Here is a 25359-nt window from a genome sequence, read left to right as displayed (position 1 = left end):
GTCGCTCCTGGCAGGCATGGGGACCATATGAGATGCCAACATTCAAAACACCATCTGTTCTGAATTGGCTACATGCAAGGTAAATGCCCTATCACTATGCTATCCCTCCAGCCCCTTGTTGATCACTTTCTAATTTTATAAGTTGTGTCATTAAGTTATTTATATAGGTCCCTTCTTCCTTCCTGTTGTGTGTATGCAAGGCTATAAATTTTCCTCTTAGTACCACTTCTGCTGTGTCCCACAAATTCTGATCATTTGTTCTCATTTGTTTTCAGGAATCTTGATTTTCTCTTTGATTTCATCTCTGACCCACTGGTTGTTCAGTAGTGAGCTGTTTAATTTCTGGGAGTTAAAGTTTTTCCTTGGTGTCTGTTTGTAGTTCACTTCTAATTTCAATGCAATATAATCTGAGAAGGTAGTTTGTACAATTTCTAACCTGTTAATTTTATGGAGGTATGTTATGGGCCAGCATATGGTCTATCCTGAAGAATGACCTATGTACACTGGAGAATAATGTATATAGTTTTATGGAGGTAGAAAGTCATATATATGTAGATGTATATATATACATATATATATATATACACAAACACACACTTGGCTACTTTCTTTTATTTTTCCTTTTAGAGATAATATATTCTTGATAGGTTTCAGTCTGGTTGACTTATCAAGAGTTGATGTGTGGTGTTGAGATCTCCCACTATTATTATATTCTTATTGATGTCTCCTTTCAGATTTGTCAACAATGGTTTTAAATATTTTTGGTAACTCATTGCTTGCATATATGTTTAGGAGTGTGATATTTCCTGTTGTACATATCCCTTGATTATTATGAAATGTCCATCTTAGTCCCTTATAACTTTTTTAAGTCTAAAGTTTGTGTTATATGATATTAATATGGCCACTCCAGCTTTTTTAAGGGAGTGTTTGCTTGGATGATTGTCCTCCAACCTTTGATTTTGAGTCTATGTTTGTTCTGACCACTTAGATGTGGAGTTTTGTAGGCAACAGAATGTTGGATTCAGGTTTTTGATCCATTTTTTTCCACTCTGTGTCTCTTAACTGATGCATTTAGTTCATGGACATTGAGAGAGATAATTGTCATGTGATTTAGCATCATCTTTGTGTAGGAGTTTGATGTGTCTCTTGGTCTGTGTAGTCTTAAATTAGAACTTTCAGTTTGGTTTTAAGTCAAATTTTGAGTCTATTAAGTTTCTGAGCTTTCATTTATTCATGAAGCTATGTATGCTTCCTTCAAATCTAAATGTGTATCTGTCTGGATGAAGTATTCTAGGCGAAGCAATTATTTCATTGAGTTGTTTCACTATATCCCACCTCTGCCTTCTGGCCTTGAGAGTTTCTTGTGACAAGTTTGCTGTAAATCTTAATCATGCTCCTTTGAATGTAATTTCCCTTTTTGATCTTGCTGCTTTCAGTATTCTATCCTATCTGTGAGATTCATCACTGTGACTAGGATGTGTCTTGGGGTGCTTTTCTTCAGATCTCTTTTAGCTGGTACTCGTTGGGCCTGCAGGATTTGGTTGCATGACAGGAGTGATTTCTGAGCGCATTGCCAGGAGTAAACCCTGAGCATCACTGGATGTGTCCCATAAACAAAGAAAATTGCTCCTGGCTTGGGGGACCATATGGGATGCCAGGGGACCAAACCACAGTCCATCCTAGGTTAGCATGGACAAGGCAGACACCTTACCGTTTGAGTCATCACTTTAGCCACTGAACATTTGTTTTAAGGCTCTTTTCCAATCTCTTTTGTTGTATGAAGTTGTTTTGTATGTCATCTTCTAGTTGGCTGATTTTGTCCTCAGCTGCTGTTATTATGTTGGTGAGGCTTTCTAGTGAGGCTTTCATTTCACCTACCAAGATTTTCAGTCCTGTTCTTTCAGTTTGGAGATTTCTCATTTCTAGTTATATATCCCCTAATTCTTATTTGTGTTTCATTCAGTTCATTCCATGCTTTCTTTGATTTCTATGAGGATCCTCCATATTTCTTCTCTAAACTTTTTATCTGAGAGGCTAAATAGGTGGTCGGCACTTTTGGGGTCATCAGAGCTTCCATTTTCATTCTCTATGCATGCTAGTGACCTGTGTTGTTTCCTCATTGGCACACTTGTACTATGGTGTTTTCTATGTGTTGTTCTGGGGTTCATCACTAGGAGATGTGCTTGGCCATGGAGTGAAGTAGCCAAGCTCCTCTGGCTCCACCCTTCATAGGCCAGATCAGCTCACTTCTGCTAATGTGTCGTCTGCAGACTTTTCTGGGCAGGGTTGATCCAGCACTAGTAGCTGCATGTGTTGTTGGCAGCCATGTTGAAAAGTGCACAGTGGAGATCCTGATACATTATATTTCAATTAAAAAAAAGCAATACAATTCAGATTAATCCACATATTTAGTTTAGAGATGAAGAGAAAGTAGGGGATAGGATAGGTAAAGTGAAGGAGTGGGGGACCAGTGAAGCTTCTTCTGGATGATAATACTGGGCCTAATCCAGAACAGGAGCAGTTACTTATGGGGTGGTCCCCAATGAAGCCCCCATCTCAATCTGACCTGAGCCATCTAAACAAATCCATACCACAGCTCCTAAATACACTGAGAATTTTTTTTGGGGGGGGCCACACCTGAGAGCGCTCAGGGGTTACTCCTTATTCTGCACTCAGAAATCATTCCTGGCAGATTCAGGGGACCATATGGTATGCTGGGGCTCAAACCTGGGTCTGTCCCAGGTTCAGCAGTATGCAAGACAAATGTCCTATCACTGTGCTATCACTCCAGCCCATAAGTACACCAATTTAAAGTTTATAAAGCATTTTATGGATTTATATAGAGGACTCCTTCCACTTTGGTTTCTCTAATTGGACTTTTAAGGAAGCATTGGTTCTCCTTAGTCCAACTTTGTGGTTATGAGAAATTCCAGTAATGTGTTTATAGACCATTGTTGAAAAATGTGTTGTTTTTTGGACTTATGTGTGAGGCCATTTTCTGTCTTCATGCTTCTAGAGATACTCAGCAAAAATTATAATACAGGGGCCTGAGCAAGTAGGGCAGTAGCCTCACATGCAGCTGACCTGGGTTCAGTTTCCAGTCAGAAAGTTTTATCCATGTTGTAAATTAACCAGAGAGTCTATTTTTTGGTTTTGTTTTGTTTTGGGGCCACACTTGGCGGTGCTCAGGGGTTACTCCTGGCTGTCTGCTCAGAAATAGCTCTTGGCAGGCATGGGGGACCATATGGGATGCCAGGATTTGAACCAATCACCTTAGGTTCTGGATCAGCTGCTTGCAAGGCAAACACCGCTGTGCTATCTCGCCAGCCCCAGAGAGTCTATTATTTATTAATTGATTCATTTATTTATTTTTGGTTTGGGGGCCACAATCTGCAGTGCTCAGCAGTTACTCCTGGCTCTTCACTCAGAAATCATTCCTGACAGGCTCAAGGCAAACACCCTTCCACTGTGCTATCTCTCCACCCCAACAGTGTCTAAGAATCTTTATGATTTCTAATAATTTTGGATACACTAGTTACATACATTACTATTTACAAGAATCCTAAACACTTTTTGTTAACTGACAATACTTTTAAGAAACTCTAACATGTCACATAACCTTAATTTAGATTTAAATATAGGACAAGGTGATTATAAAATGACCTAGAAGTTCTTCTGAGACCTTCCAGCATTATCTTCATTTTTACCCTTGGAGATTTTTCTTTCCTTGGAATTCAGTTCTGGAAAGTCTCTCATAAAGAAATTATTAAAAAGTAATATCCATGAATCTATTTAAAGGTGGTAAAGGCTTTTAAAACTCTAACTAAAACTTAAATTTTTCAGAACCAAGACTAAGTTTGTCTAAGTTTGACTTTTTTCCACTGCTTCAAACCTAAAGTTCTTGTAAGGACAACCACCAACAATTCTGCATAATAGCTTGAAATAGTGTTGAAAAGCCTCTCTTTATATTTTTAGTTCCACTGTGCTATTAGGTACCATAATGTGGTATTAGGCCTATTTGGACCGAGGAAGAAACAAATGGCATTCAGAGATCATCAATGACAGATTTATTTTATACTGGTGATTCCAGAGAAGAAGCGTCCAAGTACTGAATGCAAAGATCCAGCAGGCCAAAGGATAGACCTTTGGAAGAATAAGTTTGTACAGGTGCAGGAGACAGACCTCAAAAGACTGGACAGGCTGACATAGCCTTCAAGCTAAAGGGGGTGGGTCTTGTGCATTAGGCCAGAAAGAGTAATTAGTAAGTGATTAACCTCAGAAAGTGTAATCAATAATTGATCAGTAAACAGATAGGAGCAGACAGGGGAGTGATGTAACTTACCCCCCGCAGGAGGGAGCTGAAAGGGGTGTCATGATTCCCTTTCAGAGAAGCAGAGTTGCACGTCTTCAGATGGGAATTTGCTACTACATTCCGGATCCTCAACTCTTTCTGTTGCTACAGGTCCCTGTTCAGGTGCCACTTGCTGAGGACTTGACCTGGGGTGAACAGAATCAAACCAAGGTTTCCATGGAGGATGGAATAAATGAGACAGAAATAAGAGAAAAAGCATGGGGTCATCAGGCTAATGACCTCATTCTGTCTCTCTTGACCCTTGGCTCCCAACAGACTCTAACCCTGTCTGGTCATTTCTGAGGGTTACCATAGCAAGTGTAAACTGTCATGGTGTGATGTGCATGGGCTTCCATGCAATTGCATTCTAGAGTTTATTACAGAGCTGGAACTCATCTGCCTGCCAGTGAGTCTTCCATCTTGAATTTCCTTTCTTCCCTGGCAGTGCTCAGGGGACTATATGTAGTGTCAGGGATTCCACTACGTCATTTGCTTGCAAGGCAAGCACCTTCCCCACTGTATTATCTCTTGGCCCCATCTTAGATTTTCTTGATATCAGCAGCTCTTGCCCTCCAGCAAGTCTCAGACTTCATTGGTCTTACCCTTTGAGGTATTTAGATCTGTAGCATGCTGAGTTCTTTTGCAAAATAAAACAACTGACACCTACACATCTTAACTACCATTTGTCACTCTGGTCAACAACCCCACCTTAGCTCTCTGTCGGTCATGTCATTGAGCTCTGGAGTTTTTCCAATTTGCGGATTTATCTTGGCTGGCTTGGAGAGAGGAGGGAGGGCTCTGGGCGGGCATTTCCCAAGGGCTCCCCGGATTGCACCATCACCCTGTCCTCACCCCCACCACACAACATTCTCACTGCCACCTCCCACTCAGTGCGCCAAAGGTCCCTGCCTTGTGGTCTTCGGCCACAAGTTCTCTCTAACTCTGTTTCCTCCTCCTCATCATGGCACTGCCTTGGGTTCTGGCAATCCTGAGCCTCCTTCCTCAGATGGGTGCCAAGAACCCTGAGTGTGACAACCTGATAGGGATACCCATCTCCAACACCACTCTGGACCAGGTGAGTGCCTGAGCCAAGCCCTGGGTACATGATCAGCCCCTGGCTATGGGGCATCCGTCTCCCATGTTGCTTCGTGCTCAGTTCCCTCTCCTGGGTCACCAGAGTCAGGCTTCCCATTGCTTCCAAAGTCAGAAGCTGTCTCAGTGGGGACTACAAACTAAACACAAGGTGGGGGCAGTCCCTGGGGTGGGGTTGGGGTGACATCTGGTCTTCAGATTAAGCCCCTCCAGATGCACTGCCCACTTGGGGTCCCAGGTGAGGACTGGGGAGATCTGCTCAAGTCTCATCCAGCTCAAGGACTCCATCAATTTGTTCCTATTTCTCTCCAGCTTTCTGGCAAGTGGTTCTATTTGGGTTCAGCCTTCCGCCATCTTGAATTCATTGAATGGGCTAAAAAGGTCCACTCGGCCTTTATATACTTCACCCCTAACAAGACAGAGGACACGGTCCACTTCAGAGAGTACCAAACCTTGTGAGAGCTCCCCCGCACCTGCCAGCTGCCCCCCATTCTTGCTTCTGCTGCCCAGCAAACCCCATCCCACCCCCAGCCACCTCCTTGGCTTTGGCCCTCCCAGACTTGCCCTGACTACTAAGTGACCATCCACTTCTCATCCATCCTCTTTTCCTTCCACTGTCCGGCCGGTCTCAGCGAGGACAAGTGCCTCTATAACTCCAGCTACATGTTCGTCCAGCGGGAGAATGGGACCTTGTCCAGGAATGGTGAGGGTTGTGTGTACAGATCTGGCCCATCTTCAGGGTCGTGGGGTGTGGGTGGAAGTGAAGGTGCTTTGAGGGTTTTGGGCACTGAGAGCAGGAGACAGTACTATGAGCTGCTCTATTCTCAGGTTGAGAGCAAGGACTCCCCTTGGTTCTCACAAATGGACTCCACATTGAGTAGAAACAGGGAAAACAAGTGACTACCTTGGGCTTACACAGCCTGGAATTTGAAGCAGAATCAAACTCAAGGCAGGAGGCAGAAAGATAGTAGAGCATACAGGGCACTTGCTTTGCATGCAACCTATCTGTTTAATCCCTGGCACACAAAGATAGGTCCCCTGAGCACAGAGCCAGGAGTAACTGGAAGCATTGCCATGTATGGCCCAAAAATCAAAAGGAAAAAAAGATGACCTATATTGGACTGGAGGGATATGGTTCAGAGGGTAGGGCACTAGCCATGCATGCAGCCAACCTGGATTCAATCCCCAGCCCCCCACACGGTCCTTCAAGCCTACCAGTAGTGAGTGATCTCTGAGAATAGAGTCCCCAAATCCACCCCCCCAAAAAACAAGCAAGTCAACAAAACACAAAAATCAAATCCAAGGCAGTCTCTGGGATCTCAGAAAGGCAGTCGGTGTGGTGAGCAGACAAAGACAATGACAATGTCAATGCCATCATTGTCACAGAGAAGACAAAGAACAGAGGCTACTGAAGGAGTCAGCACACAGCATCCTGTTGCCCAAATCACCCCTCTGGGCTTCACTTGAAACTGGGAGCCAGGTCATGGTTCCAGGCTGCTGTCCACTGTGGGCTTCCATGGTCTTATCCATGTCAAGCACCCAGGGTTCCTAGGAATGCAGATTTTAAGCCTTTCTCACTCTGTTCTCCTCCCTGGGAAGTCAGGCCACCATGCCTATGATGTGAGACCCCTGAGCCCCACCCCACATCTCACCCAGAGGGTCTGTTTCTTCCAGTGATGGGTGTCTACTACTTTGCCAATGTGCTGCCCACCAAGGACCCCGGAATCCAAATTTTTGCTTATTACCCAGAAAACCAAGAGAAGATGGGACTGTCCCTTTATGGTAGGTACCCCCCTAAACTCCCATCTCCCACCCCAGCTTTACCCAGGACCACTCCCTCCACCACTCCACCCTGCTCTTCCCCGCAGCCAACACGACAAAAGTGACCCCGGAGCAGATGAGCGAGTTCCATGGAGCCATTGCGTGCCTGGGCTTGGATGTGTCGGAAATTATAAACACCGACGACACGGTGAGGGCAGGAGGCCGGCCAGCCTGAGGGGTGCAATGAGGGCTGGACTGCAGGGTCTGAGCATCCCAGACTAGTGGCCCGATGGATGAGAAGCCAAGAGGGGGAAATTGGGGCAGTGGGGAGTAGCCCCAAGCAGGGCATAGATGATGGGGACCAGCAGGAGAGGACACACGGCTGCCTGTGACATAAGGAACCCATGTGTGAGACATGAATATCAGCTCTTTATCCCCACTGGCCACATCCTGACCTACTGGCCTATGTGAAGAGTTGCTGATCTTGTGTATGGTTTCCTCTGTCACCCAATCATAGCAATTCCCAGCCTGTTGTCCCCAGCTATGCTCTCAGAATTACCAGTAGATTTATCTATCTCCTTCCTGTTTTCTCAAATATTTTAATTTGTATATGATTACTTTGACTTAAAAATAGTTTTTAGTTTTGGGACCACACCCAGTGCTGCTCAGGGATTACTCCTGACTCTGCATTCAGGAATCATTTCTGGCAGATTCTGGGGACCATATGGAATACTGAGGATTTAACCTGGGTCAGCTACGTGCAAGTCAAATGTCTTTCCTGCTGTGCTATCATTCCAGCCTCAATTATTTATTAAATAAGTTTTTTCTTTTTAATTTGGGGGCCTTATCCAGCTGGTGGGTTCAGGGGTACCAAGGATCAAAACCAGGTTGACTGCATACAAAGGCATGTGCTCAGTCCTTAAAATGACTTTGAAATAAGGGTTTAGGTACTGGAACTGGAGCGGTGGTGCAGGCGGTAGGGCATTTGTCTTGCACGTGCTAACCTAGGACGGACAGCAGTTCAATCCCCCAATGTCCCATATGGTCCCCCAAGCCAGGAGCGATTTCTGAGCACATAGACAGGAGTAACCCCTGAGTGTCACCAGGTGTGGCCCCAAAACAAAAACAAACAAAAATGAGTTTAGGTACTATAGTTACAATAAAGTTAAATGCTTATGGCATTGATGTACAAAGTCACTGCACCCTTTCCTCTCTCACTAAAACGCCACCAAAGTACTTTGGCCTAAGGGATGGGCTTTCGGGACCATACGGGGGAGCCAGGCACCAAGGGTCTGTCCTCATAGATACCACCCTTTCCCTTGCTTCATCTCTTTATCCCACAGAGGAGTGATACCAGCAGGAATTTTTCCTTCTCTCTTAGACTTATGTCCCTTAACCCAGCCAGTAACCTCCATCCCACCTCCATTACAGCCAATTTTCTGGTTTTATTCTTTTTTTTTTATTTTTTTATTTTGGGCTATACAGGTGACACTCAGAGATTACTCCTGGCTATGCTCTCAGAAATTGCTCCTGGCTTGGGGGATCACATGGAACGGCCGGGGATTGAACCCAGGTCCGTCCTGCTCAGCCTCGTGCAAGGAAAGCACACTACCGCTGAGCTATTAATCTGGCCCCCAGTTTTCTGGTTTTATTCTTTCTTAATGCTGCAGAATATTCTATAGTGTCTAGGCCATGGCTTTTGTTTGTTTCTGGGGCCACAACTGACAGTACTCAAAGGTGCTGCACTTTGTACTGTCTCTGTATTAAGGAAACACTTCTGGCAGGACTTGGGGGAACATATGGAGCACTGGGGATTGAACCTGGGTCAATATGGTGCCAACCCCTACGTCAAGATTTTTATTGAGTTTTGTTTTGTGAGTTTTGATTTTTTTGGTTTTTTGTTTTTGGAGCATACCTGTCAATGCTAAGAAGTTACTCCAGAATCTATACTCAGGAATGACTCCTGGCAGTGCTCAGGGGATCATAAGGGCTGCCAGGGATTAAACCTGGGTCAGCAGCATGCGAGGCAAGCACCCTGCCCTCTTCTTCTCTTTCCAGCCCCTAGGACATGACTTCTAGAGTCACACATCTGACATTTGAGTGTTTCCACACACCAAATAATCTTTCCTTCTACACATGTTTCATGAGCTGCTTCACTGGCTCCCAACCTGTGATAAAATACTTCAAATAAGAGAACTAGTTGGCTTTTGGGTCACACCCGGCAACACTCTAGAGACCATATGGGATGTAGGGGATCGAACCCGGGTCCATCCCAGATCAACCATATGCAAGGCAAATGACCTGCTATCTCTCCAGGCCCCTGATTTGACTCTTAACATCAGGACTTTTCCACCTGTTAGCCAGCTGTGGCCACTCTCAGACCATCCAAGTCATCCACCCTACCTCTGGCTGCAGGGGATCTTGGGAAAGGGGCTCAGAAACCCAGGCTCTGGGCTAGTCAGTCCCTGGTCTGCAGGTCACCACCCCTATGCACAAGCAGGGGACGCTCCGATGGACCATATGCTGGGGTGGCCTTCAGACACCCACCCAGCCACATCACCTGCCACAAAGGTGACAGGTGTGGGGAACCCTGGACACCCCGGTGAGGACCAAACAGACTCTGAGGTGACTCTGAGCTCTTGGAACATCTCAGATGTCCCTCAGAGTCTGCACCCCACATTTGTTCTGCCTCCTTCCCTCCCCTCTGCCATCACTGTTGACATGTCTGGAAGTGGAACTCTGGCTATGATATTCCTGGATCCAGAGAGGGGGTTGCCAAGGACTGAAGAGGGCCATACCCCAGGTCCTGGGTCCTTTCAGAGGTGTTTAAAGTGAGACTCAGCTGACAACATCCCCCCTCATTGCCTTTCTTTCCTCCCAACCTCTGTCCCCCAGGACCTTTGTGGGCCCCTGGAGAAGAAGCACGAGGAGGAGGAGAAGAAGAAGAAAACCGAAGGGACCACAGAGGAGCCAGCATTGGATTAGAGCTCTGGAATTTGGGGGGCCTCCTTATACCTCAGCTCTTTCCTCCACCTGTGCCAATAAAGCATCCCTGTCTGGGGCAGCCAGGTTGTCACAAGCCCGTTCACTTGTGATGCCATTCATCTGCACGGTACGAAATCAGCCTCGCTGAGCTGAGTTCCTGCTGACCACCTGGTGGGGACAGCAAGGGGGAAGGGAACAGTCTGGGAAGACTTCCTGAAAGAGGCATCTAGGCTGGCCTAGAAGCTACAGGGATCTAGTCACACCCGCTGTCCTACTGAGCAGGGTCTGAGCAGAGGCAGTGGTGGATGAGGGGTTGGTGGCTTTGGGCGGTGAGAATGTCCCTGTGCCTTGCTCTGGACCCTGCTGTGGCTGGCTGGGCAGGCGGACTGTGAGCATCTTGACAAGGGCAGGATCCTGGGTCCCAGTGAACAAGTGGGGAAGATGGGGTCACTCAGAGCATCATCCCCAGGGACTGTCTCTCCATGAAGGGTCCTCCCTCAGATGCCCCAGGGGGCCCCCGAAATTCCAGTCCACTTGGAGGCATGAACAGAGCCAGGGGTCCAGCAAGGCTGGGCAGAGGTTCACGCCACAGGCAGCGGCATCTTGGAAGAGGCAGAAAAGCAGGGTCAAAGGGTAAGGGATGCTCACCTCCAACTAACACGCTTAGTACCAGCATCCTGGCGGCACACACAAAGTCCTTTTTCTTCTCCCCTGAGACCCCAAATCACATTGCTGTACCCAAGGCGGGGCTACTCCTTAGGCTTCCTTTTCCCATTCTGACACATTCAGAACACTTTGCACTGAGAGAGGCTAAACCTGGAGGCTGCCTATGGATGAATGATCTTCTCATGTCGGGGCATGTGGCAGGGCACGTTTTCCATATTCTTTTTTTTGGGGGGTGGTCACACCTGGCAGTGCTCAGGGGTTACTCCTGGCTCTGTGTTCAGAAATCACTCCTGGCAGGCACAAGGGACCATATGAGATGCTGGGATTTGAACCACCATCCATCCTGGATTGGCTGCTTGCAAGGCAAAAGCCCTATTGCTGTGCTCTCTCCAGCCCCTTCCTTTTTTTTTTTTTTTTTTTTTTTTCTTTTTGGGCCACACTCTGTGCCGCTCAGTGGTTACTCCTGGCTCTGCACTCAGAAATCACTCCTGGCTAGGGGAAACATGGGACGAAGGAGGATTGAACTGCAGTCTGTCCTGGGTCAGCCAGATGCAAGGCAAATGCCCTACCAATGCACCACTGCTCTGGACCCCCTTCTTTTTCTTTTAACTTGGAGCCACACCAGTGGTGTTCAGGACTGACTCCTGGCTCTGTGCTTAAGGATGGATCATTCCTGATGGGGCTTAGAGGACCAGACGGGGATGATGAGATTGAACTCGGGGCAGCTGCATATAAGGCAAGTGTGAACACCCTACTGTGCCATAACTCTGGCCTAGGACACCATTCCCCAGGTGTTGAAGAAAGAGGAAGCAGCTGGGCCCGGAGAGATAGCACAGCGGCGTTTGCCTTGCAAGCAGCCGATCCAGGACCAAAGGTGGTTGGTTCGAATCCCGGTGTCCCATATGGTCCCCCATGCCTGCCAGAAGCTATTTCTGAGCAGACAGCCAGGAGTAACTTCTGAGCACCGCCGGGTGTGGCTCAAAAAAAAAAAAAAAAAAAAAAAAGAAAGAGGAAGCAGCAAAGCTTCCTGTGAGATATGAGAGAGAGAGACAGAGAGAGAGAGAGACAAAGACACAGAGACACAGAGAGGCAGAGAGAAAGAGAGAGTACAGCAGGTAGGGCACTTGCCTTGCACATGAATGACCTGGGTTTGATCCCTGGCACTCTATATGGTCCCCTGAGCCCCACTGAGTGCAGAGCCAGGAATGAGCCTTGAGCACCACTAGATGTGGCTCCAAAGCAACCTCCCCCCATGCTAACAAAGAGCACAGACTTTCCATCAGAGAGCAGGCCCATCGTCTGTGGGACCCTCAATCTCATTACTATGGTGGGATTCCAGTGTCGGGGAGATGGTGCAAAGGACATGAGCGCTTGCAGGCACCCGACCTGAGTTCCAACCCTGAACACTGAAGGGGCCCTGGCAGCTCCTATTACTGCTGAACTTGGGGTCTGCGTGTGACCCAAGTATACCTGGAGTGAGTCCCAGGCCCCCTGAGGATTGCTGGTGATCCCCAAGAACAAAAGGCTGGAGCCTGGCCTTGCCAAGTTGAGCAGCATTCTGTCTACTGCTGAGGGCGCTGTGGAGAGAGTCCAGGCTCTCTCATCCGCACACACCCCTGGCCTTGAGAGGATTCGTGTCCTGAGACAGACACACACAGGATTAGTGTTCTGAGCCTCTGTGCTGGTGAAAGAGCAGCTGCAGAGGGAAGCAGAAGGTAACTCTCTAAAGGTCACCAGCAAGGGGCCAAAGTGGTGGTGTAAGAAGTAGAGCATTTTGGGACCGGAGAGATAGCATGGAAGTAAGGCATTTGCCTTGCATGCAGAAGGACGGTGGTTCGAATCCTCAAATCCCAGCATCCCATATGGTCCCTGGAGCCTGCCAGGAACGATTTCTGAGCGTAGAGCCAGGAGTAACCTCTGAGCGGCACAGGGTGTGGCCCAAAAAGAAAAAAAAAAAAAAAAAAAAAAGGAAGGGGCTGAAGAGAGCACAGCAATAGGGCTTTTGCCTTGCTTTTGCCAGGTGTGACCCAAAAACCAAAAAAAAAAAAAAAAAGAGGTAGAGCATTTCCCTTGCCTGCACTAACCTAGGAAGGACCTCGGTTCAATCCCCTGACATCCCATATGGTGCCCCAAGCCAGGAGCAATTTCTGAGCGCATAGCCAGGAGTGTCACTAAGTATGGCTCAAAAAACAAAAAAACAAAAAAGTCCCCAGGGAGAGGGAAGAACTCAGCCTGTCACCCCACCTACCACTTGCAAACATGACCTTGGGCCCCCCACGAGTGGAGACAGGCAGAAACACCACTAGCAAGGGAAGACTTTTCTTTTTGGTTTTTTTCTTTTACTGAAGATCAATCTTCATCCTTCATTTGCCCTCATAACAAAATAAAATCTGGAATGCTTCAGATATACAGACATCGCGGAGGCACACGTCGTAAAAATGCTGAGGTATGCGCTGTGGGGTGAAGGGGTGGGGACCTGGCTTGGAAATCTCAGCCCAGGGTCTTGCAGGGCGCTGGCCACCTGCACATCCACAGGTTGGCCTGGGGACGAGGTTGGGATGAGGCACTCAGGGGCCATCATGGGGTAGCTCCACCGCAGCAAGCCCAGGGAAGGGTCTGTCCCACCTGGATGGGGTGACACATTGGCCACCACTGTCCCCAGGCCTGTCCTTTCCAGAGACTCATTCTCTGGCCCGGCAGGCCACAGACAAGAGTTCTGACGGTCCCAAAGTCCATGCTAAAAAAATAAAACTCTGTCCATAACTTAAAAAATACACAGGCCTAGAAGGACCATCCATTCATCTGGGAACCTCGAATCAAGCCAAAAGGAGGTCCTGAGTGGGGCCCAAGAGGCCCCTCCTGGCCCAGGAGACCTGCCAACCGTGTCTCTGTCTCAGCCCTTGTGGCTTAGAACAGGCAGGAACCCCGAAGGCCACGGGCCTGGTGTAGTTCCGCAGACAGGGAGCGGGTCATCTGTCGGGCGGTGGAACGCACACTCTCAGCGGCCTCCGCGGCCCGGCTCAGGGCTTGGTTGAGTTCCTCCAGGTCCTCTAAATCCAGCTGGATGGAGTGCCTGGGAGGGACCCGCCTGGATGAGGATGAGGCTGTGGGGGGCCACTCTGCAGCCAAGCGGGCTGAGGTAGATCCAGGAGGTGCATAGTACCTGAGGAGAGAAGAGAGGATGTTTTCCTTATACTGAGCTTCAGGGGGCTAGGGAGGTAAGATTGGTGGGTTGGGTAAGGTGCTTCATTCCTAGCAGGACCACTGTCTCTTACTCTCCGGGTCTCCCTACCGGCTTCCTTCTCATGTTACTTAGAACCGGACTGAGCCCATTTTACAGATGGGAAATAAAGGAGGCCCAGGAGGAAACAGCTTTTGCAAGGCCAGAGTGGGTCCCTGTGAAGCCCAATTCTGATCCAGAATCTCTTCTATCTCCCTGATGTCACCCCACCAACACCATCTCCCTCCAGGCCAGGTACATTCCTATTGGGTCACAGTCACCAGCCCGGTCTCACTGGAACATGTCCAGGGAATGATCACAACCAGGGTAGGTGATAAAAAAAGACCCAGTCCTCATCATGCTGGGTCCTGCTGACCTTGGAATCAAGGCAGAGTTTGGGGTAGGAAAGAAGTACCCCCATATAAACTGTGTGTTCTGGTGCATTGAGCTGGGATGGGTAATCCGTGCAAATGTAATTCATTAATATTAGATGGTAATAATGTGTGTAGGGGAGGTAAATGGAAAACACACATGTGTATGCGGAGTGGAGGGGTTATATAGAAATTCTGAGCTGTCTGCTCCATCTCACTCTATATTTAAAACTATTATTTAAAAAACAACCGCAACAACAGTTCCTGGGCGCAAGACACAATACAGGGGTTAAGACATTTGCCTAGGGGCCGGTGAGGTGGTGCTAGAGGTAAGGTGTCTGCCTTGCAAGCGCTAGCCAAGGAAGGACCGCGGTTCGATCCCCCGGCACCCATATGGTCCCCTAAAGTCAGGGGCAATTTCTGAGCGCCTAGCCAGGAGTAACCACTGAGAATCAAATGGGTGTGGCCCCAAAAACCAAAAAAATAAAAATAAAAAATCAAGACAGGCAAAAGCCAGCTCCCTGTGTGTGACATCAGGCGGGGAAAATCCGCGAAAGTACACCGGCCCAGTGGGGCCCAACTGTGAAAAACTGTGAGTGTGACCTGTCTATGTCTGTCTACTGTCCTCTTGCGTGAAACTCTTGCGAGTGGGGCAAAAAGAGGCTCCAGAAACCTCGCTCGCCCAGACGCCATTTTCAGGGAGGGACTACAGAGCATGAAAACCGGCAAGGCTTTGCAAAAGCCGGCTCCCTGTGTGTGACACCAGGCGGGGAAAATCCGCGAAAGTACACCGGCCCAGTAGGGCCCAACTGTGAAAAACTGTGAGTGTGACCTGTCTATGTCTGTCTACTGTCCTCTTGCGTGAAACTCTTGTGAGTGGGGCAAAAAGAGGCTCCAGAAACCTCGCTCGCCCAGACGCCATTTTCAGGGAGGGACTACAGAGCATGAAAACCAGCAAGACTTTGCAAAAGCCGGCTCCCTGTGTGTGACACCAGGCGGGGAAAATCCGCGAAAGTACACCGGCCCAGTGGGGCCCAACTGTGAAAAACTGTGAGTGTGACCTGTCTATGTCTGTCTACTGTCCTCTTGTGTGAAACTCTTGCGAGTGGGGCAAAAAGAGGCTCCAGCGGAGCACGGCCGCTCCGCTTCGCTACTCGGCCGTGCACTCTTTCTAAGGAAAGAACACCATTGCAACAAGAAGGAAAAATCACACTAAGAACGGCGCTATATCACAGAAGCAAACATTTCTCTCCGGACTCTCTTCTCTGTTGCATGCTCGGGCCTAAGATTTGACCCAGTGTGAGGCTTCATCCACGGAGGACTCCCCTCTCTTAGAGGCAAGTCAGCCCATCCAGAAAGGGAGGAGCCAGAGGAGTGTGCTGCCTGCATCATATAGACAATGAATACCACCACATCACGTAGGAAAACCCACAATACAAGTGTGACAATGGGGAAACAACGCAGGCCAGCATCAGACATAGAGAATGAAGATGACAATTCTGAGGACCAGATAATGACCAACCAACTAATCAACCTCTCAGATAAGGACTTTAGACTAGCAATATGGAAGATGCTCAACGGACTCCAAGAAACCATGGATCGAGTTGAACAGAACACTAATAAGAACCAAGAAAATATGAAGACAGAAATCACAAAACTCCAAACTGAAATAACATGTCAACTAACAGGACTGAAAAAGTCAGTAAACGAAGTGAATGACAAAATGGATAAGCTCTGGGACAGGGTATCAGAAGCTGAGAATAGACTTGGTGCTGTGGAAGATGAGATACATAACAATTCCATACAGCAGGAGAGATTGGACAAAAAACTTAAAGCAAATGAGCAGACAATGGAAAAATTAGTCAAAGAATGGGAACAGATAAAAATAGAAGTCTATGATAAGATCAACAGAAACAACTTAAGAATCATTGGAGTCCCAGAGACCCAGGAAGAAAATTTCCAGGAAGAATCAACGGTCAAGAACATCATTAAAGAGAAACTTCCAGAGCTAAAGAATATATGTGATCAAATCCTGCATGCCCGAAGAGTACCAACCAAAAGAGACCCCAGAAAAACCACCCCAAGACACATCCTAGTCACAATGACAAATCCCACAGATAGAGACAGAATTCTGAAAACAGCAAGATCAAAAGGGGAAATCACGTTCAAGCAAGCTTCCCTGAGATTTACAGCAGACCTGTCACCAGAAACACTCAATGCCAGAAAGCAGTGGTGGGATATTGTGACAAGACTGAATGAAATGAATGCTTCACCCAGAATACTATACCCAGCAAAACTCACTTTCCGGTTTGACGGAAGAATACATGGTTTCACAGACAAAAAACAGCTCAGAAACTTCACAGACACAAAACCAGTCTTAAGAGAAAAACTGAAAGACCTAATCTAAGACAAGACTACCCAAAAGACACACCAAATTTTGAAATAAAGATGGCGTTAAATCCCAGGACAATTCTTTCTCTCAACGTCAATGGACTAAATGCACCAGTTAAGAGACACAGAGTGGCTAAATGGATTAAAAAAAAACTCAATCCAACCTTCTGCTGCCTACAAGAAACGCACCTGAATAGTCAGAACAAACATAGACTCAAAATAAAAGGCTGGAGAAAAATTATCCAAGCAAACAACACCCATAAAAAAGCTGGAGTGGCCATACTAATATCAGATAATGCAAACTTTATACTCAGGAAGGTTGTAAGGGACAAAGACGGACATTTTATATTAATCAAGGGGTACGTAGAGCAGGAAGAATTCACTCTCCTAAATATATATGCACCGAATGAGGGGCCAGCAAAATATTTAATACAACTGTTGACAAATCTGAAAAATAATATCAACAACACAATAATTGTGGGGGACCTTAACACGGCTTTGTCAACACTGGATAGGTCAACCAGACTGAAACCCAACAAGAATATACTAGACCTGAGGAGAGAAATAGAAGAAAGAGGCCTAGTGGATATATATAGGACACTCCATCCCCAGAAACCTGGATACACATTCTTCTCCAATGTACATGGGACATTCTCCAGGATAGACTACATGCTGGCACATAAAATATACCTCCATAAGATCAAGAGGATAGAAATTTTGCAGACTACCTTCGCTGACCACAAGGCTCTGAAATTATTTGTGAACTCCAAAGGGACTCAGAAGAAACACTTTAACACCTGGAAGTTAAACAGCCTCATGCTCAATAACCAGTGGGTCCGAGATGAAATCAAATCAATAAAAAGGTTCCTGGAAACAAACAACAATAAAGACACAAACTATCAGAACTTATGGGACACAGCAAAAGCAGTACTGAGAGAAAAATTTATAGCTTTGCAAGCACACATCAGGAAGGAAGAAGGAGCTTACCTGAGTAGCTTAATGACACAGCTAATAGAACTAGAAAATGCTCAACAAAAGGACCCAAGAATAGGAAGACAGAAAGAAATAACAAAGCTGAGACCAGAAATCAACGAAGTGGAAACTCAAAAAACAATCCGAAAGATCAACGAAAGCAGAAGTTGGTTCTTTGAAAAAATAAACAAGATTGATAGACCACTGGCAAACCTAACAAAGAAAGAGAGAGAGAGAGAAACTTGATAACTCGTATCAGGAATGAAAAAGGAGAGATCACTACTGATATGACAGAGATTCAAAGGGTAATCAGAAACTACTTTGAAAAACTCCTAGCCACTAAAAATGAGAACCTGGAAGAAATGGATAAATTCTTGGACTCTTATAATCTTCCACGGTTGAAGGAAGAGGATGTAGCATATCTAAACACCCCCATCACCATTGATGAAATTAAAACAGTAATCAAATGTCTGCCGAAAAACAAAAGCCTAGGTCCAGATGGATTCACTAATGAATTCTATCAAACTTTCCAAGAGGAACTACTGCCAATCTTGGCAAGACTCTTTCATGAAATTGAACAAACAGAAACACTTCCAAATAGCTTTTATGAAGCCAATATCACCTTGATACCTAAACCAGACAGAGATGCTACCAAAAAAGAAAATTACAGACCAATATCACTGATGAATGCAGATGCAAAGATCCTCAACAAAATCCTGGCAAATAGGATTCAATGCCTCGTTAAAAAGATCATCCACTACGATCAAGTAGGTTTCATCCCAGGAATGCAAGGCTGGTTTAACATCCGTAAATCTATCAACATAATACACAACATCAATAACAAGAAAAATAAAAACCACATGATCATATCAATAGATGCAGAGAAAGCATTTGATAAGGTCCAACACCCATTCTGGATCAAAACTCTCAGCAAGATGGGAATGGAGGGAACCTTTCTCAATATAGTGAAGGCCATCTACCACAAGCCAGTGGCAAATATTATCCTCAATGGAGAAAAACTAAAAGCCTTCCCTCTAAATTCTGGCACAAGACAAGGCTGTCCTCTCTCACCACTCCTATTCAACATAGCACTGGAAGTACTTGCTATAGCGATTAGGCAAGAAAAGGATATCAAGGGAATCCAGATAGGAAAGGAAGAAGTCAAGCTCTCACTGTTTGCAGATGACATGATACTCTACTTAGAAAACCCTAAAGACTCTATCAAAAAGCTTCTAGAAACAATAGACTCATATAGCAAGGTGGCAGGCTACAAAATTAACACACAAAAATCAATGGCCTTTCTATACACCAATAGTAATAAGGATGAAATGGACATTAAGAAAACAACCCCATTCACAATAGTGCCACACAAACTCAAATATCTTGGAATCAACTTGACTAAATATGTGAAGGACCTATACAAGGAAAACTATAAAACTCTGCTCCAAGAAATAAGAGAGGACACACGGAAATGGAAACGCATACCCTGCTCATGGATTGGCAGGATTAACATCATCAAAATGGCAATACTCCCCAAGGCATTATACAGATTTAATGCCATCCCTCTAAAGATACCCATGACATTCTTCAAAGAAGTGGATGAGACACTTTTGAAATTCATTTGGAACAATAAACACCCTTGAATAGCTAAAGCAATCATTGGGAAAAAGAATATGGGAGGAATTACTTTCCCCAACTTTAAACTGTACTACAAAGCAATAGTTATCAAAACAGCATGGTATTGGAATAAGGACAGACCCTCAGATCAGTGGAATAGGCTTGAATACTCAGAAAATGTTCCCCAGACATACAACCACCTAATTTTTGATAAAGGAGCAGGAAATCCTAAATGGAGCAGAGAAAGCCTCTTCAACAAGTGGTGTTGGCACAATTGGATAGCCACTTGCAAAAAATTGAACTTAGACCCCCAGCTAACATCATGTACAAAGGTAAAATCCAAATGGATTAAAGACCTCGATATCAGCCCCAAAACCATAAGATATATAGAACAGCATATAGGCAAAACACTCCAGGACATTACAGGCATCTTCAAGGAGGAAACTGCACTCTCCAAGCAAGTGAAAGCAGAAATTAACAGATGGGAATTTTTTTTTTTTTTTGGTTTTTGGGCCACACCCAGCGGTGCTCAGGGGTTACTCCTGGCTGTCTGCTCAGAAACAGCTCCTGGCAGGCACGGGGGACCATATGGGACACCGGGATTTGAACCAACCACCTTTGGTGCTGGATCGGCTGCTTGCAAGGCAAACGCCGCTGTGCTATCTCTCCGGGCCCAGATGGGAATATATTAAGCTGAGAAGCTTCTGCACCTCAAAGGAAATAGTGCCCAGGATACAAGAGCCACCCACTGAGTGGGAGAAACTATTCACCCAATACCCATCAGATAAGGGGCTAATCTCCAAAATATACAAGGCACTGACAGAACTTTACAAGAAAAAAACATCTAACCCCATCAAAAAATGGGGAGAAGAAATGAACAGACACTTTGACAAAGAAGAAATACACATGGCCAAAAGACACATGAAAAAATGTTCCACATCACTAATCATCAGGGAGATGCAAATCAAAACGATGAGATACCACCTCACACCCCAGAGAATGGCACACATCACAAAGAAAGAGAATAAACAGTGTTGGCGGGGATGTGGAGAGAAAGGAACTCTTATCCACTGCTGGTGGGAATGCCGTCTAGTTCAACCTTTATGGAAAGCGATATGGAGATTCCTCCAAAAACTGGAAATCGAGCTCCCATACGATCCAGCTATACCACTCCTAGGAATATACCCTAGGAACACAAAAATACAATACAAAAACCCCTTCCTTACACCTATATTCATTGCAGCACTATTTACCATAGCAAGACTCTGGAAACAACCAAGATGCCCTTCAACAGACGAATGGCTAAAGAAACTGTGGTACATATACACAATGGAATATTATGCAGCTGTCAGGAGAGATGAAGTCATGAAATTTTCCTATACATGGATGTACACGGAATCTATTATGCTGAGTGAAATAAGTCAGAGAGAGAGAGAAAAACGCAGAATGGTCTCACTCATCTATGGGTTTTAAGAAAAATGAAAGACATTCTTGTAATAATAATTTTCAGACACAAAAGAGAAAAGAGCTGGAAGTTCCAACTCACCTCAGGAAGCTCACCACAAAGAGTGATGAGTTTAGTTAGGGAAATAACTACATTTTGAACTGTCCTAATAACGAGAATGTATGAGGAAAATGGAGAGCCTGTCTAGAGTACAGGCGGGGGTCGGGTGGGGAGAAGGGAGACTTGGGACATTGGTGATGGGAATGTTGCACTGGTGATGGGTGGTGTTCTTTACATGACTGATACCCAAACACAATCATGTATGTAATTAAGGTGTTTAAATAAATTAAAAAAAATCAAGACATTTGCCTGGCATTCATCAGTCCCTGGCACCTCAGATGGTCTCCCCAGAATGGCCTTGAGCCCAGAGATAGAAATCACTGCTGATAAACAGGAGTGATAGCACAGAGGGGAGGGCATTTGGCTTGCAAGTATCTGACCTGGGTTTGATCCCCAGCAACCCATACTTGTTCTCTGAGCACCAGCAGGAGTAATATCTGAGCACAGAGCCAGGAGTAACCCCTGAGCGTCTGTAGATGTGGCCCAAAAAGGAAAGAAAAATAATCATTGAGCATCACCAGGTGTGGTAAAAACCTCAAAGCAAAACAACAACAACAACAACAACAAAAACAGGGGCCAGAGAGATAGCACAGCGGTAAGGTGCTTGCCTTGCAAGCAGCTGACCTGGGACAGACCTGGGTTCGAATCCCAGCATTCCATATGGTCCCCCGAGCCTACTAAGAACGATTTCTAAGTGCAGAGCCAGGAGTAACCCCCGAGCACCTCCAGGTGTGGCCTCAAAACAAAATATAAAAAAAAACCCAGTCTGTTAAAAAAAAAAGCCAGGGAGCCTGGGTTGTGGTTCCAGGGGAGAATATCTCACATGTGTGGTGCCTGAGTCTGATCTCCAGCACCACACGAACCCCCATGGCCTTGGTGACCCAAAACATCATTGAGTGTGCGACCTATACAAAAATTAAATGAATGTCATCATTCATTTCCCTGAGGAAATGGAAGTTGGCCAGAATTCAAGGTGGGGCAGCCTGTCTCCTTCTCTGTGGATTCCCTAACAGCTGAGCTCGTTCTCTGGTTATATGGGGACTGTTGCATGACTATGTGAGGTACAAGCCTGCTCTGTGTGTCAGGCATGGGGAGAATCCCAGGAGTCCACAGCACTTGGGGTCTCAGTGCTTGGCACTAGTCTGGAGCAACAGCCAGCGGATAGGGCACTAGCCTTGCACACTGCTGACCTGGGTTCGATCCCTGGCATCTCACATGGTCCCCTGAGCACCAGCAGGAGGGATCCCCTGAGTGCAGAACCAAGAGTCACTCCAGATAATGTGGAATGAAATAAAGGCGGAAGGAAAAGTTCTTACACAGTGGCTGAAGGATAAGGCAGGACGGGAACTGAGGAGACGTAGGCCAAGGGGGGACCAGCCAGATACCACAATCCAGGGACTGGCCGGCCAGGTGACACTGCCCGCTGACCCTTCTGCTTCGGGTTGGCCGCGGCAGCTGGGTTTTTCCTTGTGGCAGCCTTCTCTGGCCCTGTGGGTGTGGGGAGACACCAGACAACACCATGGTCGTAAGAGAGAACTAGCAGAGAGCAGGGGACCTGCTGGGTTTCCACTGGGGAAGGGAGGACCAAAAGGGTTTCCCTTTGGAAGCAAGTGCCCTTCCAGTTTGATCCCTTCCATTCAGGACACCTCCCTGGCTCCTCCCACTCAGGGCTCTGAAACCCAGGGGAGTAGAGGGAAAGAACCTAGATGGTCTATACCAGACGGGGGTAAGACAGAGCTAGCCGCTTCTGGGGAGATCCCAAGCCGACAACATCGAGGACATTGTGGGGTGTCCCGGGTAGATAACCCTCCTGAGTCCTTGGCTACAAAACTGCCTGGAAAAGGAGGAAGAAGTTGATGGAAATCAGAGGCAGCCCCAGTCTTGGTCAGGGCCCACCTTCTGCTCTCAGAGACAATTCTGCAGAAAAACAGGCCCATCCTTCCCCATCATTTCCATGGGAGTGACATCCCCTGACCCCAGTGCTGAGGGGGTCAGGGGGGAAGGACCTGTTCAACCCAGACAAACCCCAAAGGCCGTGTCCACTCTGTCCCCCACTTCCATTCAACCATCAGTCCTTCTAGAAAGTGCCTCTTTCCAGGCTGAGCTATGTGTCCCAGACCCCCTTTTCTCCACCCAATTCTGAACACTCCACTGAGTGTACCTTACGATGGGACCCTGCATGAGCAGGTGCAAAATGAATGAGTGTGTGAGTAAGTGAATGACATGGCCGGTGGGGAAGGTTAAAGACTTGTGGCCGCATGACTATATGTCACAGGTTCACATCCTGGCTCTTCAACCTGGAAACTGTGGCCTTGGGGGGAAATTCCTTAACCTCTCAGAGTCTCTCCCACAATAATAAAATGGACAGGGGCCAGAGAGGTCATTACTGCGGGTCTGGCAGCAGCCACGCATACAGTCAACCCAGGTTTGATCCCCAGAACCCTATATGGTCCCCGAGCATTAAGCCGGAGAAGTCAACCCTGACCTGTTTGCTGTGGCCCAAACAAACAAAAATTAAAATGGATAAAACCAACTTCATAGGCTTGGGTGTGTCGTGTGTGTGTGTGTGTGTGTGTGTGTGTGTGTGTGTGTGTGTGTGTATTTTGGGGGGGATCATCCATGACAGTTTCATCTGTGCCAGCATCCCTACAGGAAAAGCCTCAGAGACCATCTCCAATCCTTCAACAGGGTTGAAGCACTGCAGGCTCAGGGTGGCTCAGGACCTTGACAAGGTCACCCAGCTCAACAGTAGCAGAACTGGGACTCAAGTTGGCTGCCTATGCCTAGGATCTCAGCCTGGTGTTTGCTGGGTGGGTTCCAGGGAAGGAGAATGGGGGGCATATCTCTATGTCAAGGTCAGGAGAAATGGTCCAGCCATAGTATCTGGTGTGGAGCAGGACTCCTGGAAGGGCAGAGGGCCAGGCTAGTCCCCTGTACTTGTCTGAGCCACTAGTGAGCTCAGAGCCAGCCTGCTGGATGAACAGTTTCCCCAGTTCTTTCTCTCTCTCTCTCTCTCTCTCTCTCTCTCTCTCTCTCTCTCTCTCTCTCTCTCTCTCTCTCTCTCTCTCTCTCTCTCTCTCTCACAGACACACAGACACACACACATACAACACACACACATACACACACCCTGAGAAGAAGTAGCACCCTTCCTGCTCTCCACTTCCTCTGGGGTCAGCCCTCACCTGTATCCTGGGACGCAGGTGGCTGGCAATGCAAACAGGGTGGCCTGGAACTGCCCTTTAGGGCTGTCTTGGGGGTCAGGACATGGTATTGTTGACCTGGGGAGCAAAAGAGAATTTAAGTGTTAACAATGAGCATGGAGTAAGAGAAGGCAACATAGGGTTCTTCCATGGAGTTTTTAATAATTGTTTTCTCCTTCACACACATGCATACACACACATACACATGCACACGCGTGCGCGCACACACACACACACACACACACACACACACACACACACACACTGAGACATATCCCTTGGGCAAACACATAATATACTATGCCAGATATATACACCCACAAGTTGATGGATTAAGATTGTCCATACAGAGGCTGGGGATACAGCTCTCAATGGGGTGAGTATATATTCTACATGCAGGAGTCCTGGGTCCCATCCCTAGCACCGTAATAGTCCCCAGAACACCACCAGCAGTGGCCCCTGAGCACTGGGCCAGGTGTAGCTCCCACCGTGAGTGTGGCCCCCAAAAAGTGCATTATAGGAGCTGGAGCAATAGCACAGCAATAGAAAGTTTGCCTTGCACGCAGCCAACCAACCCAGGACAATCCTGGGTTTAATCTCCAATATCCTATGTCCCCCCCAGCCTGCCAGGAATGATTCCTGAGTGCAGAGCTAGGAGTAACACCTGAGTGCCACCAGGTGTGACTCAAAAACCAAACACCCCCTCAAAAAAACCCCAAAAACCCCACCAACCAAAAAGTGCATTATATATATTATTTGCTTGTTAATTCAAAGTCATCTCCAGAATCCTAGCTCAACTCTTATCCTAATTTTGGTACCAGCTGCCTATTTCTTTTTCTTCTTCCATTTATTTTTTATTTACTTATGTATGTATGTATGTGTATGTATGTAGGTTTCTTAGACCACACCCAGTGATACTCAAAGACTACTCCTGGCTCTGTCCTCAGGTGTGTTCAGAGGGCATACAACCTCAACCTGGGTTGACCATGTGCAAGGCAAGTGCCCTAATGATTGTGCTATTGGGGAAGGAGGAGCGAGTGATACTGGAAACTGCTTGCTGAATGCATGCATGTATGAATATATGAACAACTGCATGTATGTACAGAGTTCCATGAAGCCAATGTTTCCTAATATTTGTGAAAAACATAGAAAACACACATGATGAC

At 46.7% G+C, this 25359-nt stretch overlaps 2 protein-coding genes across 2 annotated transcripts in view; one reads left to right on the top strand and one right to left on the bottom strand.

The window, feature by feature from the left end:
* The first annotated feature begins 5142 nt into the window (after window positions 1–5142).
* On the top strand, window positions 5143–10200 carry ORM1 (orosomucoid 1). The gene is made up of 6 exons (XM_049773798.1): window positions 5143–5426; window positions 5756–5898; window positions 6076–6271; window positions 7063–7225; window positions 7312–7412; window positions 10100–10200. Exons 1-6 carry the CDS (start codon window positions 5313–5315, stop codon window positions 10187–10189), a joined length of 807 nt encoding a protein of 268 aa, XP_049629755.1. The 5' UTR covers window positions 5143–5312; the 3' UTR covers window positions 10190–10200.
* Window positions 10201–13580: 3380 nt separating this feature from the next.
* AKNA (AT-hook transcription factor) overlaps window positions 13581–25359 on the bottom strand; it is a 51753-nt gene continuing 39974 nt past the window's right edge. Inside the window, exons 18-21 of the mRNA XM_049773797.1 lie at window positions 24176–24271; window positions 22708–22824; window positions 22307–22478; window positions 13581–14018 (exon numbers count right to left, since the gene is read on the bottom strand). Coding sequence (XP_049629754.1) covers window positions 13763–14018; window positions 22307–22478; window positions 22708–22824; window positions 24176–24271 — 641 coding nt within the window. The 3' untranslated portion in view covers window positions 13581–13762. The remainder of the gene's footprint in view (window positions 14019–22306; window positions 22479–22707; window positions 22825–24175; window positions 24272–25359) is intronic.

Source organism: Suncus etruscus, chromosome 5 (assembly GCF_024139225.1).
Source record: "Suncus etruscus isolate mSunEtr1 chromosome 5, mSunEtr1.pri.cur, whole genome shotgun sequence".
Classification (NCBI taxonomy): domain Eukaryota; kingdom Metazoa; phylum Chordata; class Mammalia; order Eulipotyphla; family Soricidae; genus Suncus; species Suncus etruscus.
The sequence above is the reverse complement of the archived record's forward strand: the minus strand, read 5'-3'. Positions and strand labels throughout refer to the sequence as shown.

What these genes read in the sequence shown, in the direction of transcription:
- ORM1 (XM_049773798.1), top strand. Translation starts at nt 5,313, where the DNA reads ATGGCACTGCCTTGGGTTCTGGCAATCCTGAGCCTCCTTCCTCAGATG. An exon ending in CCAACACCACTCTGGACCAG is followed by an intron (nt 5,427 to 5,755) that starts GTGAGTGCCTGA and finishes ATTTCTCTCCAG; the next exon opens with CTTTCTGGCAAGTGGTTCTA. An exon ending in GATGGGACTGTCCCTTTATG is followed by an intron (nt 7,226 to 7,311) that starts GTAGGTACCCCC and finishes TCTTCCCCGCAG; the next exon opens with CCAACACGACAAAAGTGACC.